Here is a 13,925-nt window from a genome sequence, read left to right as displayed (position 1 = left end):
TGGGAGAAACAAATGCTTTTACCAGAGATATGTGCAGCACACACAAGACTACTCGTATCAGAAAGGGTTGGTCGTTATCTGGTTTACAGCCTGGAGCAAGAAGAAATACAACAAACACAACAGAACATGAAGGATCACGACAATAAAATCAAATGTCTGCTATTCATTTGAAAGCGTTGCTATTCATTTGAAAGCGTCCCTTTTGATTGGACGAGCCAGATGAGGTCTGTGTATGTGTTGGGTGAGAGGGACCAGCAGCAGTGATAACTGCTGTGATGGAACTGGAAGAGCAGCAGACTGGAATCAGAAAACAGCATCCATTAACAAACACATCCTCTCTCTCTCCCCAGACATCCTCGCTCGTTCTATCTCGCCCTGATCCCTCAATTCTTCACTCTTTTCCTTCAATTCTCTCCATGACTTTGTTGAATATTCCCCTCCTGCTCACACATCTTTCCTTCAATTTAAATTCCATGGCCTCTCTCGCCCTTATCCTCCTCTCTCTCTCTCCCTCTCCCTCTCTCTCTCTCTCTCTGCCTGATAAAGAAACAATTACATCACCAAAGCAGTTTAAAAACGATAGAGGGGAAAAATAACGAAGTACTCGATTAGATCAGTTATGGAACCAGACTCGTTAATAAATTAAGATCTTTTTCATTGCATCTCATCAGGAAATTCCTCATCCTCCTCATCGTCATCCGCTTATCCGGGGTCGGGTCGCGGGGGGAGCAGCTCAAGCAGGGGGCCCCAGACTTCCCTTTCCCGGGCCACATTGACCAGCTCTGAAGGGGGGAACCCGAGGCGTTCCCAGGCCAGTGTTGAGATATAATCTCTCCACCTAGTCCTGGGTCTTCCCCGAGGTCTCCTCCCCACTGGACGTGCCTGAAACACCTCCCAAGGAAGGCGCCCAGTGGGCATCCTTACCAGATGCCCGAACCACCTCAGCTGACTCCTTTCTAAGTAAAGGAGCAGCGGCTCTAATCCGAGTTCCTCACGGATGGCTGAGCTTCTCACCCTATCCCTAAGGGAGACGCCAGCCACCCTTCTGCGAAAACCGCATTGTTCCTCTTCAATCTGAGGTTCGACGATCGGCCGAACCCTCCTTTCCAGCACCTTGGAGTAGACTTTACCAGGGAGGCTGAGAAGTGTGATACCCCGGTAATTGGCACACACTCTCTGGTCCCCCTTTTTGAACAGGGGAACCACAACCCCGGTTTGCCACTCCTTTGGCACAGTACCCGACTCCCACGCGATGTTGAATAGGCGTGTCAACCATGACAGCCCCTCAACACCCAGAGCCTTTAGCATTTCTGGCTGGATCTCATCAATCCCTGGGGCAAAGCCCCAGGGATTGATGAGGTGGTTGATGAGGTGGTTCGGAGATGTTTGACTACCTCAGTGACCTCCACCAGGGAAATTGACGACGAAACACCATCAACCTCGAGCTCTGCCTCCAACATAGAGGGCGTGTTATTCGGATTCAGGAAATTCCATATTTACAAAATCAAACAAGCGTCTAATCTAGCCAATACCCAGGTAGCCCGAGGGTGATGACAAGAAGGAAGAACAACAGACATCTCAGTCTCTACAAGTAATGAGGTAAGGCGGCGAGTGAATCGTGTTCCTGGAACTGGGCCGTAGAAGGAGTCTTCACCCCTATGTGTAGCATCTCTCTCGCTCTCCGTGCACCCCTCTCTCTCTCTCCCGGCCCCCCTCTCTCGCTCCCTGCCCCCCTCTCTCTCTCCCTGCACATAGAATGAAAGTGTGGGCGACCAGCCAAGCCATACCTGACTGCATAGTGTGCTCTGCTTACAAACGCATGCACACGTATGCACGCACCCACACAGATGCATGCACGCACGCACACAAACACACACGCACGAAAACAAACACACACGAACGTGCACACACACGAATGCACTTTCCTCTTGGCTTCAAGTCACCTCATCTGTCTTACTTTCACACTCTTTCTCTCGCCATTCCTGCCTCCCTCTCCCCTCGCTTTGTCTCGTTCTCCTTCTATGAGCGTCCACTCATCATGGTGGTTGCAATTACTGACCTTAAAGAACTACATATCCCATCTCTCAGTCTGTGTGCAGTGCCTTGCCTGCTCTACTTCAATGTAGTCTCAGAAGGTACCCTAAAATAACTACAACGCCCATCTCTCAGTATGGGTGCAGTGCCTGACTTCAATGTAGTCTCAGAGGGTGCCCTTAAAGAACTACAACTCCCATCTCACCCTGTGTGTGAAACCCAGAAGCATGGCCAGGAATTGGACTTTAAACGGGCCCAGGGAAAATTGAGTGGGCCATGCCCATCTATGACCAATAATACACAAAGTAACCTCATCTCCTTTAATGTACTTCAGGAAGGTAAACTCAAAGAACTATAGCTCCCATATACCAGCGTGTGGGCAGTAATTGACTTACCCTCCTTTGATGTAGTCCAAGAAGGTGACCTCGATATCCACCAGGAATGACAGCAGTGTTACCTGAGAGAGAGAGAGAGAGAGAGAGAGAGAGAGAGAGAGAGAGAGAGAGAGAGAGAGAGAGAGAGAGAGAGAGAGAGAGAGCCAGAGCCAGAGCCAGAGCGAGAGCGAGAGAAAGAGCCAGAGCGCGAGATAGACAGAGCGAGAGAAAACAGAGGTCATCAACAAAAGGAGAACATGATGTTAAAGGTTCTACGTTAATGTTGTTTAATGTTCTGGGCTGAAGAGCAGTATTTACAGTTCCAGAGTTGAGGTACTTCTTCTTCTTGCCTTTCTTCTTGGGGTTCACCACCTGAGGAACACACAACTCAATGCTCATTGTTCTGCTATGAAACAAGATGAGCTGAAGTGCATACAGCCCATAAGAGGATGTAGATCAAATTGCCTTTTACACAGTGAACATACTGAGATGTTATTAATGAGCAGGTAGGGGTTAGACAGTACAGAGACAGGTTATTAATGAGCAGGTAGGGGTTAGACAGGACAGAGACAGGTCAATAAGGAATAGGTAGGGGTTAGACAGTACAGAGACAGGTCATTAAGGAGCAGGTAGGGGTTAGACAGTACAGAGACAGGTCAATAAGGAATAGGTAGGGGTTAGACAGTACAGAGACAGGTCATTAAGGAGCAGGTAGGGGTTAGACAGTACAGAGACAGGTCATTAAGGAGCAGGTAGGGGTTAGACAGTACAGAGACAGGTCATTAAGGAGCAGGTAGGGGTTAGACAGTACAGAGACAGGTCATTAAGGAGCAGGTAGGGGTTAGACAGTACAGAGACAGGTCATTAAGGAGCAGGTAGGGGTTAGACAGTACAGAGACAGGTCATTAAGGAGCAGGTAGGGGTTAGACAGTACAGAGACAGGTCATTAAGGAGCAGGTAGGGGTTAGACAGTACAGAGACAGGTCATTAAGGAGCAGGTAGGGGTTAGACAGTACAGAGACAGGTCATTAAGGAGCAGGTAGGGGTTATACAGTGAGTATAAAGACAGGTCATTAGGGAGCAGGTAGGGGTTAGACAGTGAAAACACACACATGTCATGAACGATCAGGTACACACAAACGTGTACACAAACACACACACACATCCTTCTCATGCCCAGTAAGGGCCCCCAACAGACTCTGAGAGGGCCCTTAACACATCCTATCAGCCTTCTAACATCCCAGCCTTCTGCGGTCATAAAATAGGCTGATGTCATGGAGCAGAAAGGCTCTCCGGGGACAGAGAAGGCAGCGTGTCTGCCTGGATTTGTTCCAACGAGAGAAACAGACGAGCAAGGACACGCTGGTACTACAGTGGAAGGACAGGGCTCCACTGAGTGTGGGAGGACACACTCTCCCTCCAACACACAGACGCACACACACAGGCACACGCGCATTGCAGACACACAGGTGCACATGCACAGATGCATACACACACACGGACGAACACACACACACACACACACACACACACACACACACACACACACACACACACACACACACACACACACACACACACACACACACACACACACACACACACACACACACACACAGACTAACGCACTATAAGGTCGACAATCTAAATGATGTGAGGGCTGGACCGCTGGAACCGGAACACTGCAGTTTAACCTCATCTCTCATCCCCTCTCTCCCTCTCTGGCCTTGTGTGCTCCCGCGTACGTGTGCTGGTATAAAATGTATGTGTGTGTGTGTGTGTGTGTGTGCGTTAATGTGTGTATGTGTACGTGTATGTGTGCGTGCGTGCGCGCGCTTGTGTGTGTGTGTCTGTGCGTACATGCACATGTGTGTGCCTGTGGGTGCACTTGTCTCTGTGTGTGTGTGTGTGTGTGTGTGTGTGGCAGCGTTAAACAAGTTAGCGAGGCAGTTCATCTGCAGATTGGCACCAATCCTGGAGTTCAGTCAAACCCTCTGCTTCGTGTTTGAGACAGAGTCTCATTCTCCTGTACACCCCATACACAAACATGCAGATGAACACACGCCCACCTCATAGACGTTGAACTGACTCTGGCCCCGGGAGAGCTCTCTGTAGCTGGTGCTGAATTCCCCGATGAAGTCATGACTAGAGAGAGAGAGAGAGAGAGAGAGAGAGAGAGAGAGAGAGAGAGAGAGAGAGAGAGAGAGAGAGAGAGAGAGAGAGAGAGAGAGAGAGAGAGAGCAAAAGAGAGGGAGATGTGTTAAAAATAAAAGAAGATTCACCAAGACACACACACAAACGATGTGAAGCTCCATCTCCACCGCATCGCCCCCCAGAAAGTGGAGGAACCTTCAAAGCAGAGCAAGTTGTCACGAGAGAGACTGGTGCGACACGCGTGGGAGTTCCCCCAAAAAACACAGAACAACAATACAAGTCTCCCGTCACAGAGCTGAATACCGAAGCCAACCACTCTCTCTGAAGGCGAGCCAGGAGGAGACGTGCACTAGCGTTTTGCAGCGACAGATCCCCCGGGTACTGACAGATCCAGAGAATGAGGAAGTTGGCACAAACAGTAGGAACACCGATACCTCTTGTGGAACACTCATTGGGTAAACTGAGGTGAAAGGTGATGTCCCCTTGACCGACACGAAGTGGTAGGAAGTGACATCATGCCGCAGAACCAGGACGTGTTGCTGCCCTCAATCGTTGAAGTCCGCAATCGCTGACCAAACGCATCTTCATCCACTAAACCATCCTGCACTATCAGTTAGTCATATATGGAATCAGTACAAATTAGAATTTGTACGCATTTTGTTTTGCTGGGGGAGGGATTTTTTTTTCACGTTACAGATGACTAACTTCTAACTTAATTGTAATGTTGTTGCTTTTTAAATTAGAATCAAATTTTCCAGTCACATGACACATGATTGAGACAAATGTTTCTCATGTGAGACTGGTATCGCTGCATTACATCACAGATCACAGGTTTGAGTAGAACAGAGGAACGAAGCGACAGACAAGGACAGAAAGACCTTCCCTGGTTAACTACAGGGAGGTGTGATATCATTTTATATTCATATCAAAGGTCCAGCCTGGATCCCACTTCCTCCTTAATGGGCAGTGAGTTAACAGCCGGTTGTCCTGGTTGGATACATTCTAGATCTACAAATCAGGATGTCTCCGTTTCCAGAAGCCAGGATTGGCTGTAGAACACAGAGCCAGACCAAGGTAGCAGATAGCAGATGTGTTACCTGCCGTCCCGGTCCCAGTCGTACACCTCGATCTTGACGGTCCTGCAAGGGGCAGAAAGGATCAGTCAGGAAAAGAACAGAATGGATCAGTGAACCAGATCAGTCTTAAGCAGCCCGCCTTCCTGTTGCAGAAAAAACCCGGTGAGGTCGCGAGAACAAAATGATGCGGGTGTGAAGAAACCTGACAATCGTCCGAAGATTTTGTAACTGCACATACGACAGCAATGTGAAATCCAAGTTGGCTGTTTCACTTCTGTTCCGCCTTCATATCTGTATTTGTGAGGTCTAATCTATCTTGAAATATCAAAGCATTCATGAATTCTTGGAATAATGTTTCATATCAGGAGGGCAGGCTAGACATCATGCAATCCGGCTTTGTTAAGAGCTCTCTGTAAACTGCCTCTCTGCTGCTGGTAGGAGGCCAGGGAGGAGGTAAAGCACACTCTCCCACCCACATCCCCATCACCACCCATCTGATCGCCTTCCTCTGCTTCCACCAGCAGAATAACGAGACAAGAGAAGGTCTTGTCGAGCCGCCGTCTTTAATATCCCCTCCAGCATGTCCACGTGTCTTTAAATGGTGTCTCACCTCTAATTGGTCCAGCACACAGATAAGATATCTGTAAGAAGACCGGCAGGTTAGCCTGCTTCTGCTAAAAATAAAAAAGGCAAAAGCACTAAAGAAAATATGTGTGAGAAGATAGGAGGGATGGGGACGGTGAGGCAGAGCCAGGGAGATAAGTGAAGAATCATTTAGACAGCTAAAAATGGACCAGAGTCAAAAGATTCTGGAGAATAGACTTTTTTTTTTTTTTTACAAAACTAGCTCTTGGCAACACTACCGAAGTTGAACAAAAAAACAACTACAGTTTGTCGAAGAATTTTGTGAAATCAAAGTCGTTATTGTCGTCTTTTGTGTTTTTGAAGTGAATAAAATGCAAATGTATGCAATAACTGATTTGTATCAATACAACCAATATTGATATGACCTAGACACATGTCCAATAACCTCGTGATCATTTGCAATAAAAAATGTGCTTGCAATTGAAAGTTTCCTTTGAAATCCTTCTGTGTCAAAGAACCTAGATGAGGGTGATGAAGATGATGCCGATGATGATAATGATGATGGAGGTGATAATAAACTTACCAAGCCTACACAGGGGCTGGACCGATTGGTTGTCTGATCCATCCATCATACATCTAGATGGACCTGCCACTTTTGATTACACAATTGTATAGTCTTTGGCTTGTAATGGCCAATCAAAACACACCTGGTGGAAAATAGGGGTTCTTTGAAACAAACCTTCTGATAACCTGGATAAACTACCAGCTCACGTTATACAGTGTGAGTTTAGCAAGACACAAGAGATCCAAAACTACTAAATGATGCAAAGTATGCCACAAACAACAGTGGCATACCAGTGGCGTACCAGCGCAGTTCTTTGGTGAACGAGAGGCTCTGTGGTCTTGAAAGGAAGTGAAAGTAGGACAGACGGGAACACAGAGCTCCTTCAGAACACCCTAAAGACCCTTGTTACAGGAACAGGAACAGGCGGGCCAAAATACGGACGAATCCTCAGAGTGAGACGATGCCAACACAGTGACTCAAAGTGATCCAAATAAATGATGAACACACGCGGGTGTGCGTCTATGAGAATGGAACTGTAACATGTGTGTGTCTTTGTGTGGGTGAATATGTGTGTGCATGAGTGTGAGTGTCTCCGTATTTAGAGCCCGATTCAGGCTAATTGTAGGCATAAGATAAGATTTATTATTACACAGCTTGGTCGAAGACTCGATGCTGATTGGTCTAATATACAGTCTTTAGTGGTCTGTTATTACTGAAACGCCGACCGCTGCTGTGAACAACATAGCGTTGCTATGGACACTATTTCCAATTTTGAAATGCAACAGAAAATTGTTTTTTTGTTTTTTCCAATTTGTAAGCAATTTTTAGTTGTCGTATCTAAGTAACCAGGCGTCAGAGTCCTTTATCACGCTGTTGTGGATTATCTCACAATAATGTCTTGGTTGCTGTGGATTATACATTACATGCATTTCTAAAGGATGTACACAAGTGTGTAAAACTACAGGAAGTGCAGAGGTAAAACTACAGGAAGTGCTCTTGTAATACTACGGGAACTACCAAGGTAAAGTGTAAGGCAAGAGGTGGCGTCAGGGACGTTATCAGGTGTCCAGAGGCAGGTTTAGCCTCTGGGTGAAGGCAGGCCATTATCTCTGATCTCTGAGTCAGATGGACTCTTCTCAACAGAATAGAAGAAAGGAGATGTATCTGAACCTGTCTGCTTCCTCCTCAAAGAGAGGGAGACGGCGTGGGTGCGAGTGCGTTTGTTACTGATGACTGAGGTTCTCAGACTCTCTTATCTGCTCTCCCAGATGTAACATACTAAGAGTGTGTAGTGTGTGTTTGTGTGCGCACCAGTGCTCCTGTGGTTAGAGTGTGTGGGTTAGAGTGTGCGCGTGTGAAAGTGTCTGTGTGTTGGAGAAAAACAAAGGAGACAGAATATTGAGTGGGTGCATTGTGTGCGCTTTAGCAAGATGTACTTTTGTGTCTAGTGTTTGTGTCTATGTTCAATCTGCAGTTTCAACACAGCTATCTGCACTAAAGATATCCTTCCCTCCCACTGTGTGTGTGTGTGTGTGTGTGTGTGTGTGTGTGTGTGTGTGTGTGTGTGTGTGTGTGTGTTTGTATGTGTGTTGAAAAGACAATGATGAGATTGTTTTATTATTATTCTTGATGAGTCGGTTCGCTAGCGTGGCTAATGCAGGAATAGGTTCTGGCTACACCCAAGAGTAGGACACATATCAAACTCAAGACCCTGGTCCCGTATCAGGCCCTGGGGCCAGATCAGGCCTTCTGCCAGAGCCTATCCCTCTGTAAACACAATTCCACTTCTCATTATTTCCACATGATTGTGCAAACATATCATGTCCATGTGCACACACAGACACGCACAGGCACACGCACACGCACACACACACGCTCACGCACACACACAATTTCACTAATTTACAGTAGTACAGGTTGTGGGGCTATGGTTAATGAATTTAGGGAATTCAGTTTCTGATTACGTCCATATTAGATTAAATGATTAGAATAGATTCGGTTTAGCAGTAGAAGGTGGCCTGGTGGCTCTGGAGACGTTGGTTTGATTCCCGCCCTCGAGTCTGTTTGTTTGCATATTCCCTCACCCTGACAAAGGGCTGCGGGCGGTGCGCTGTGTGTGTGATTGGCGTCCTACGGCGTCTAGCCACCGCTTGACAACACAGACAGTGTATCCAGTATGCAGCTCCAACACAATTATTTGTACTTAAAAATAACATTTCCTTCCACTCTGTTCCATTGAGGAGACATCAATGAGATTGTTATTATAATTCTCAACCCATGAGTCAGTTCGCTAGCGAGGTGAATGCAGGATTAGCTTCCTGGCTACAGCCTGGAGCACATGCGTCAAACACGAGGCCCGGGGGCCGGATCAGGCCCTCCGCCAGAGTCTAACCGGCCCGCTTAATCATTAGAGTGTTCAGAAAGTGTTGGCCACCATCTCCATCTCCCACGCTGCGGGGTACTACAAGTCCCAGCAAGCATTGCAAACTTGCTGTGGGCTGAATCGCAGCACCTGTTATCTCGCCCACCCGCCCATGCATAGCAGTATGCTATATTCGAGGATGCATTTGAATACCAGCACCACTGAGCGACACAGTAGCAACATTTACTTTGTGGTAAATGGTAAATGGACTGCCTTTATACAGCGCTTTTCTAATCAGTGGCCACTCAACCCACTTTTCAATATTGCCTAACGTTCATCCGTTCATGTACACATTCACACACCGACGGCGGTGTCGGCCACGCCAGGCGACAGCCAGCTCGTCGGGAGCAGTTAGGGTGAGGTGTCTTGCTCAGACACACCTCGACACACTAGGAGGAGCCGGGGATCAAACTAGAAACATTCCGGTGGCCACTCAACCGGCTCTGCCTCCCGAACTACATCCCGCCCATCTGCTGTGGCGCATTCAGTTGGACTTCTGCTTTTCCAACGGCGACGTTGTAAAACAACAGCAGCTGAAGAGGCAGCCATGGGATTCCTCGCTGAAGTAACACACCACATTCTGCTGAACGGCACATTGAGTTTTAAAAAAGCTTCCTGACTGATCATTAGAGATGAGAATGTTGGACGCACGTAGCACTTGGTCAAAAGAAAAGTGGATCTGATGATGGTGTGGGAGTCATGGCACACACTGAATCCAATTATGTAGTTGATGAAAAAGGTTTGGTTTCACATTGTCCCTTCAAAGTTAGTGATTATTTTCTTGGTAAATACCCATTATTTATCAAATAGGTCTTTAAGCGCTTAGAGTACGTGAAAAGCGCTATATAAATTGAATCTATTATTATTATTATTATTACTCATCTTTTAATAATATCTTTATATATTAGGGGCGTCTTCAGCAAAGATTTGGCACCGTCGAATATGAATATATTCGACAGTATATTCAACGAATATGAATATTCCTCAGGCTAGACACAGCGTCGACTGATCGTCAAATAAGATACAAGATATTTTTATATGCGGCCATTATGCCTAATTTATGGTGACTTTGGCAAGGTTAAACAGCTTTAAAATAATCATGTCTTATCAGCGTTTTTCAAGCTGTCTGCAGGCCAGGCTCAGCAGCTAAATCACCTTTTACGAACAAATTAAATCTCACTGTATAACCACCATGTGCGTTCATCTCAGCATCTGCACTTAGTCTGACAGACAATATAGCCCATCATCAGCCTTATATACTATAATACAGCCTTCTATAATGTGATGTAATTAATACCGTACATCTATGAGATTCAAAGCGTGGACAATGTCGGGTCAGAGAGCTCTGTTCTGTCTGATTCACACAGTGATGAACCGTCATGATAAAACCCTTTGATAAAGAGACAGTCTGAGCTTTTGACTGATTACAGATTTAAAATACGATCCTATGTTTCAGCGTACAGAACAGATGCAGCACTATTTCATTGGGCAGAACCGCGAGAAAGCAACACAGATGAGCTACAGGGAGAATGACCTTCCCCCGCAGGACCGGTTAGACACCATGTCTTGTTTGGACTCGACTTTCTTTCATTCTCTTTAAATGGTTTTCCAACGCTGCCATACTTTAGTGATTTTTTTCCCTGACATTGTGAATCCTTCTAGACCACAGCCTGGACTGTGCTGGAATGTGAAAATGAAAGTGGATAGTGCCAGCGCTGTTACACAGAGGGGTTTTCGAACCAGCAGGACATTTATTGAAACCAAAACATAACACAGCCAATTGCACACAGTAGACTGAGTCAAACCCCAACCCTCATAAAAAACATAGTTAACTTAAGATATTTTCCTTGTAGATGCCAAGCAATGCTGTTGTATCACTCATCTACCAACCCCATCCTCCCAATGCAATATCACTCTTTTAACACACTTTTACAGACAAGATGACATAACTTCCAGATTTGAGACTAACCTTTGACCCCTGTATACCTGCTACCGGCTGTTTACATCATAACTTCCAGATTTGAGACTAATTTTTGATACCTGCTGGTTTAATCACATGTTCCAGGCGGGGGGCGGCCACTGACCTGTGACCTGTGACCTGAGACCTGTGACCTGAGACCTGTGACCTGTGACCTGTGAACTGAGACCGGCGACTGACCTGTCGTGGTCTCCGTTGCAGAGCGCCCGGACGGGGATCTTGAAGGCCTGCCACACGGGGTTCAGCGTGTTCTTCACCACCTCCGTCTTGTGGCAGATGGTGAACCTGCACACACGCACACACGCACGCACGCACACGCACGCACGCACGCACGCACGCACGCACGCACGCACACACACACACACACACACACACACACACACACACACACACACACACACACACACACACACACACACACACACACACACACACACACACACACACACACACACACACACACACACACACACACACACACACAGTTCAGGTCATGGACTTAATATCCACACATGCTGAACACAGTCGCTGCAGTTTCAAGGTCAGAGGTCTGCTTTGTGTGGAGGCCTGAGGAAGGAGGGAGGGGGGAGGGAGGGAGGGAGGAAGGAGGGGGTAGGAAGGGAGGGAGGAAGGAGGGGGTAGGGAGGGGGGAGAGAGGGAGGGGGGAGGGTGGGAGGGTGGAGAGAGGGAGGGGGGAGGGCGGGGGGAGGGCAGGGGGAGGGAGGAGGGAGGAAGGAGGGGGGAGGAAGGGAGGGAGGAAGGAGGGGGTAGGGAGGGGGGAGAGAGGGAGGGGGGAGGGTGGGAGGTATGGAGGGAGGAGACTCACGATCCATCTTCGTTGCTCCGATAGAAGACCAGGAACGGATCAGACTTGCCGAAAAAATCCTTCTTGTCCAGCTTGTTCCCGCAGAACTGCATCAGAACTGACTCCTACACACAGACAGACAGACAGACAGACAGACAGACAGACAGACAGACAGACAGACAGACAGACAGACAGACAGACAGACAGACAGACAGGTATCGTTAATGACTCCTACACACAGACAGATAGAGAGTCAGACCTATCATTAACGACTCCTTAAGACAGACACATAGACAACTGTCTCTTTCAGACAGACAGATCTGTATCATAACTGTCTCTATAATATTGAGAGACCGACAGACAGACAGGCATATACAGTAGAAAGACTGTGATGAAGACCGACAAGCAGAAAGACAAGCAGATGGACAGGAATATAGATCGACAAGAAGAGAGACAGACAAGCAGATAAACAGAAGATAGACAGATGACCAGAAAGGCAGATGTAAAGACAGACAAGCAGACATACAGACAAGCAGCAAGACAGACAAGCAGGCAGACAGACACGCAGCCTGGCAGATAGCTGGATAGATACGGTCAAACTCACCCTGCAGTTGCTCAGTTCCTCTGCCTTTACAATGACGGTGCCACACTTCTTCCCTGGGATCCCCCTGAGAAGGAGGTACAGACCTTCAGTTAGACACACTTCCTGTCCCCAGTAGAGCGGACCACCAGATTAAACACATTTCCTGTTCCCGGAACACTAGAGTAAAAACACTTCCTGTTCCCGAAACACCAGATTAAACTCACTTCCTGTCCCCCAGTAGAACAGAACACCAAATTAGCATCACTTCCTGTCCCCCAGTAGAACAGAACACCAGATTAGGCTCACTTCCTGTCCCCCAGTAGAACAGAACACCAGATTAGACTCACTTCTTGTCCCCCAGTAGAACAGAACACCAGATTAGACTCACTTCCTGTCCCCCAATAGAACAGAACACCAGATTAGGCTCACTTCCTGTCCCCCAGTAGAACAGAACACCAGATTAGTCTCACTTCCTGTCCCCCAGTAGAACAGAACACCAGATTAGACTCACGTCTTGCCCCCGGTAGACTTCCAAGGGAGGAACAGCGATTTAGGCATCCTGTACGCCTCTTCCTCTGTAAACCTAGTTATTGATTTATTAATTATTAATTAATAAAGTTGTATCAATCTATCTAGTCATATTATTACGAGGTATGACTATGACTAGAACTCATATTATGACATGACTAGGACATATCATACTAGAATTAGACAGTCTTTGGCCAGGCCATTGGGTCCAAAGTATTGAACGCATTTCAGTAAGGAGAAGGAGGGGGCAGCCCTCTAGCTCAAGGATGCCCACAGCAAGCCTGAGGACACTAATTAGTTAGGACAATTAATAAATTATAATATGACTACATCCGAGCTGCTCATCTGGGGGACTTCAAATGAAAGGGAGAACCAGAGTCTGTGTTTCTTTGTATGCAGAAGAGCAGGGAGGGGGAGAATTCTTTTGGGTTTTAGTGTGGAGATGCAGGGACCGAATGAGACCCTGCAGAGCCAAACGCTTCGGCGTGTGGCCGGCCTGATGTCCTCAGGCTAGCTGTAGGTATCCTACAGCAAGATGGCTGAACCCTACCAACTCCTTAAAGAACACATTCAAGACTTTGGACCTAATGTCTTGGCAAAAGAGTCTAGCATGATTCTAGACTCTAGAGTGTACATTATATTTACAGCGTCTGGTATGATACTAGAGTGTAGACACCATTATGTTATGTTGTGTTCAGCTCCTGTAACTTTACAGTCAGGGGATGAAACACAACATTAATCCCTGATTGAATTGTGTGACTTTTATGACAGCCTTGAAAAATTTGACACACCGCCGTCCTACGTAAGCCAGTGTCAAAGTC

At 47.1% G+C, this 13,925-nt stretch overlaps 1 protein-coding gene across 1 annotated transcript in view; it reads right to left on the bottom strand.

Annotated features, from left to right (window-relative positions):
- Positions 1 to 13,925, bottom strand: part of LOC130372270 (copine-8) — a 58,605-nt gene that overhangs the window by 14,384 nt on the left and 30,296 nt on the right. Inside the window, exons 8-14 of the mRNA XM_056578203.1 lie at positions 12,598 to 12,661; positions 12,015 to 12,118; positions 11,369 to 11,473; positions 5,660 to 5,701; positions 4,478 to 4,553; positions 2,727 to 2,780; positions 2,430 to 2,491 (exon numbers count right to left, since the gene is read on the bottom strand). Of these exons, the coding sequence (XP_056434178.1) occupies positions 2,430 to 2,491; positions 2,727 to 2,780; positions 4,478 to 4,553; positions 5,660 to 5,701; positions 11,369 to 11,473; positions 12,015 to 12,118; positions 12,598 to 12,661 (507 nt within the window). The remainder of the gene's footprint in view (positions 1 to 2,429; positions 2,492 to 2,726; positions 2,781 to 4,477; positions 4,554 to 5,659; positions 5,702 to 11,368; positions 11,474 to 12,014; positions 12,119 to 12,597; positions 12,662 to 13,925) is intronic.

The sequence above is a fragment of the Gadus chalcogrammus genome, chromosome 19 (assembly GCF_026213295.1).
Source record: "Gadus chalcogrammus isolate NIFS_2021 chromosome 19, NIFS_Gcha_1.0, whole genome shotgun sequence".
Lineage (NCBI taxonomy): Eukaryota > Metazoa > Chordata > Actinopteri > Gadiformes > Gadidae > Gadus > Gadus chalcogrammus.
The sequence above is the reverse complement of the archived record's forward strand: the minus strand, read 5'-3'. Positions and strand labels throughout refer to the sequence as shown.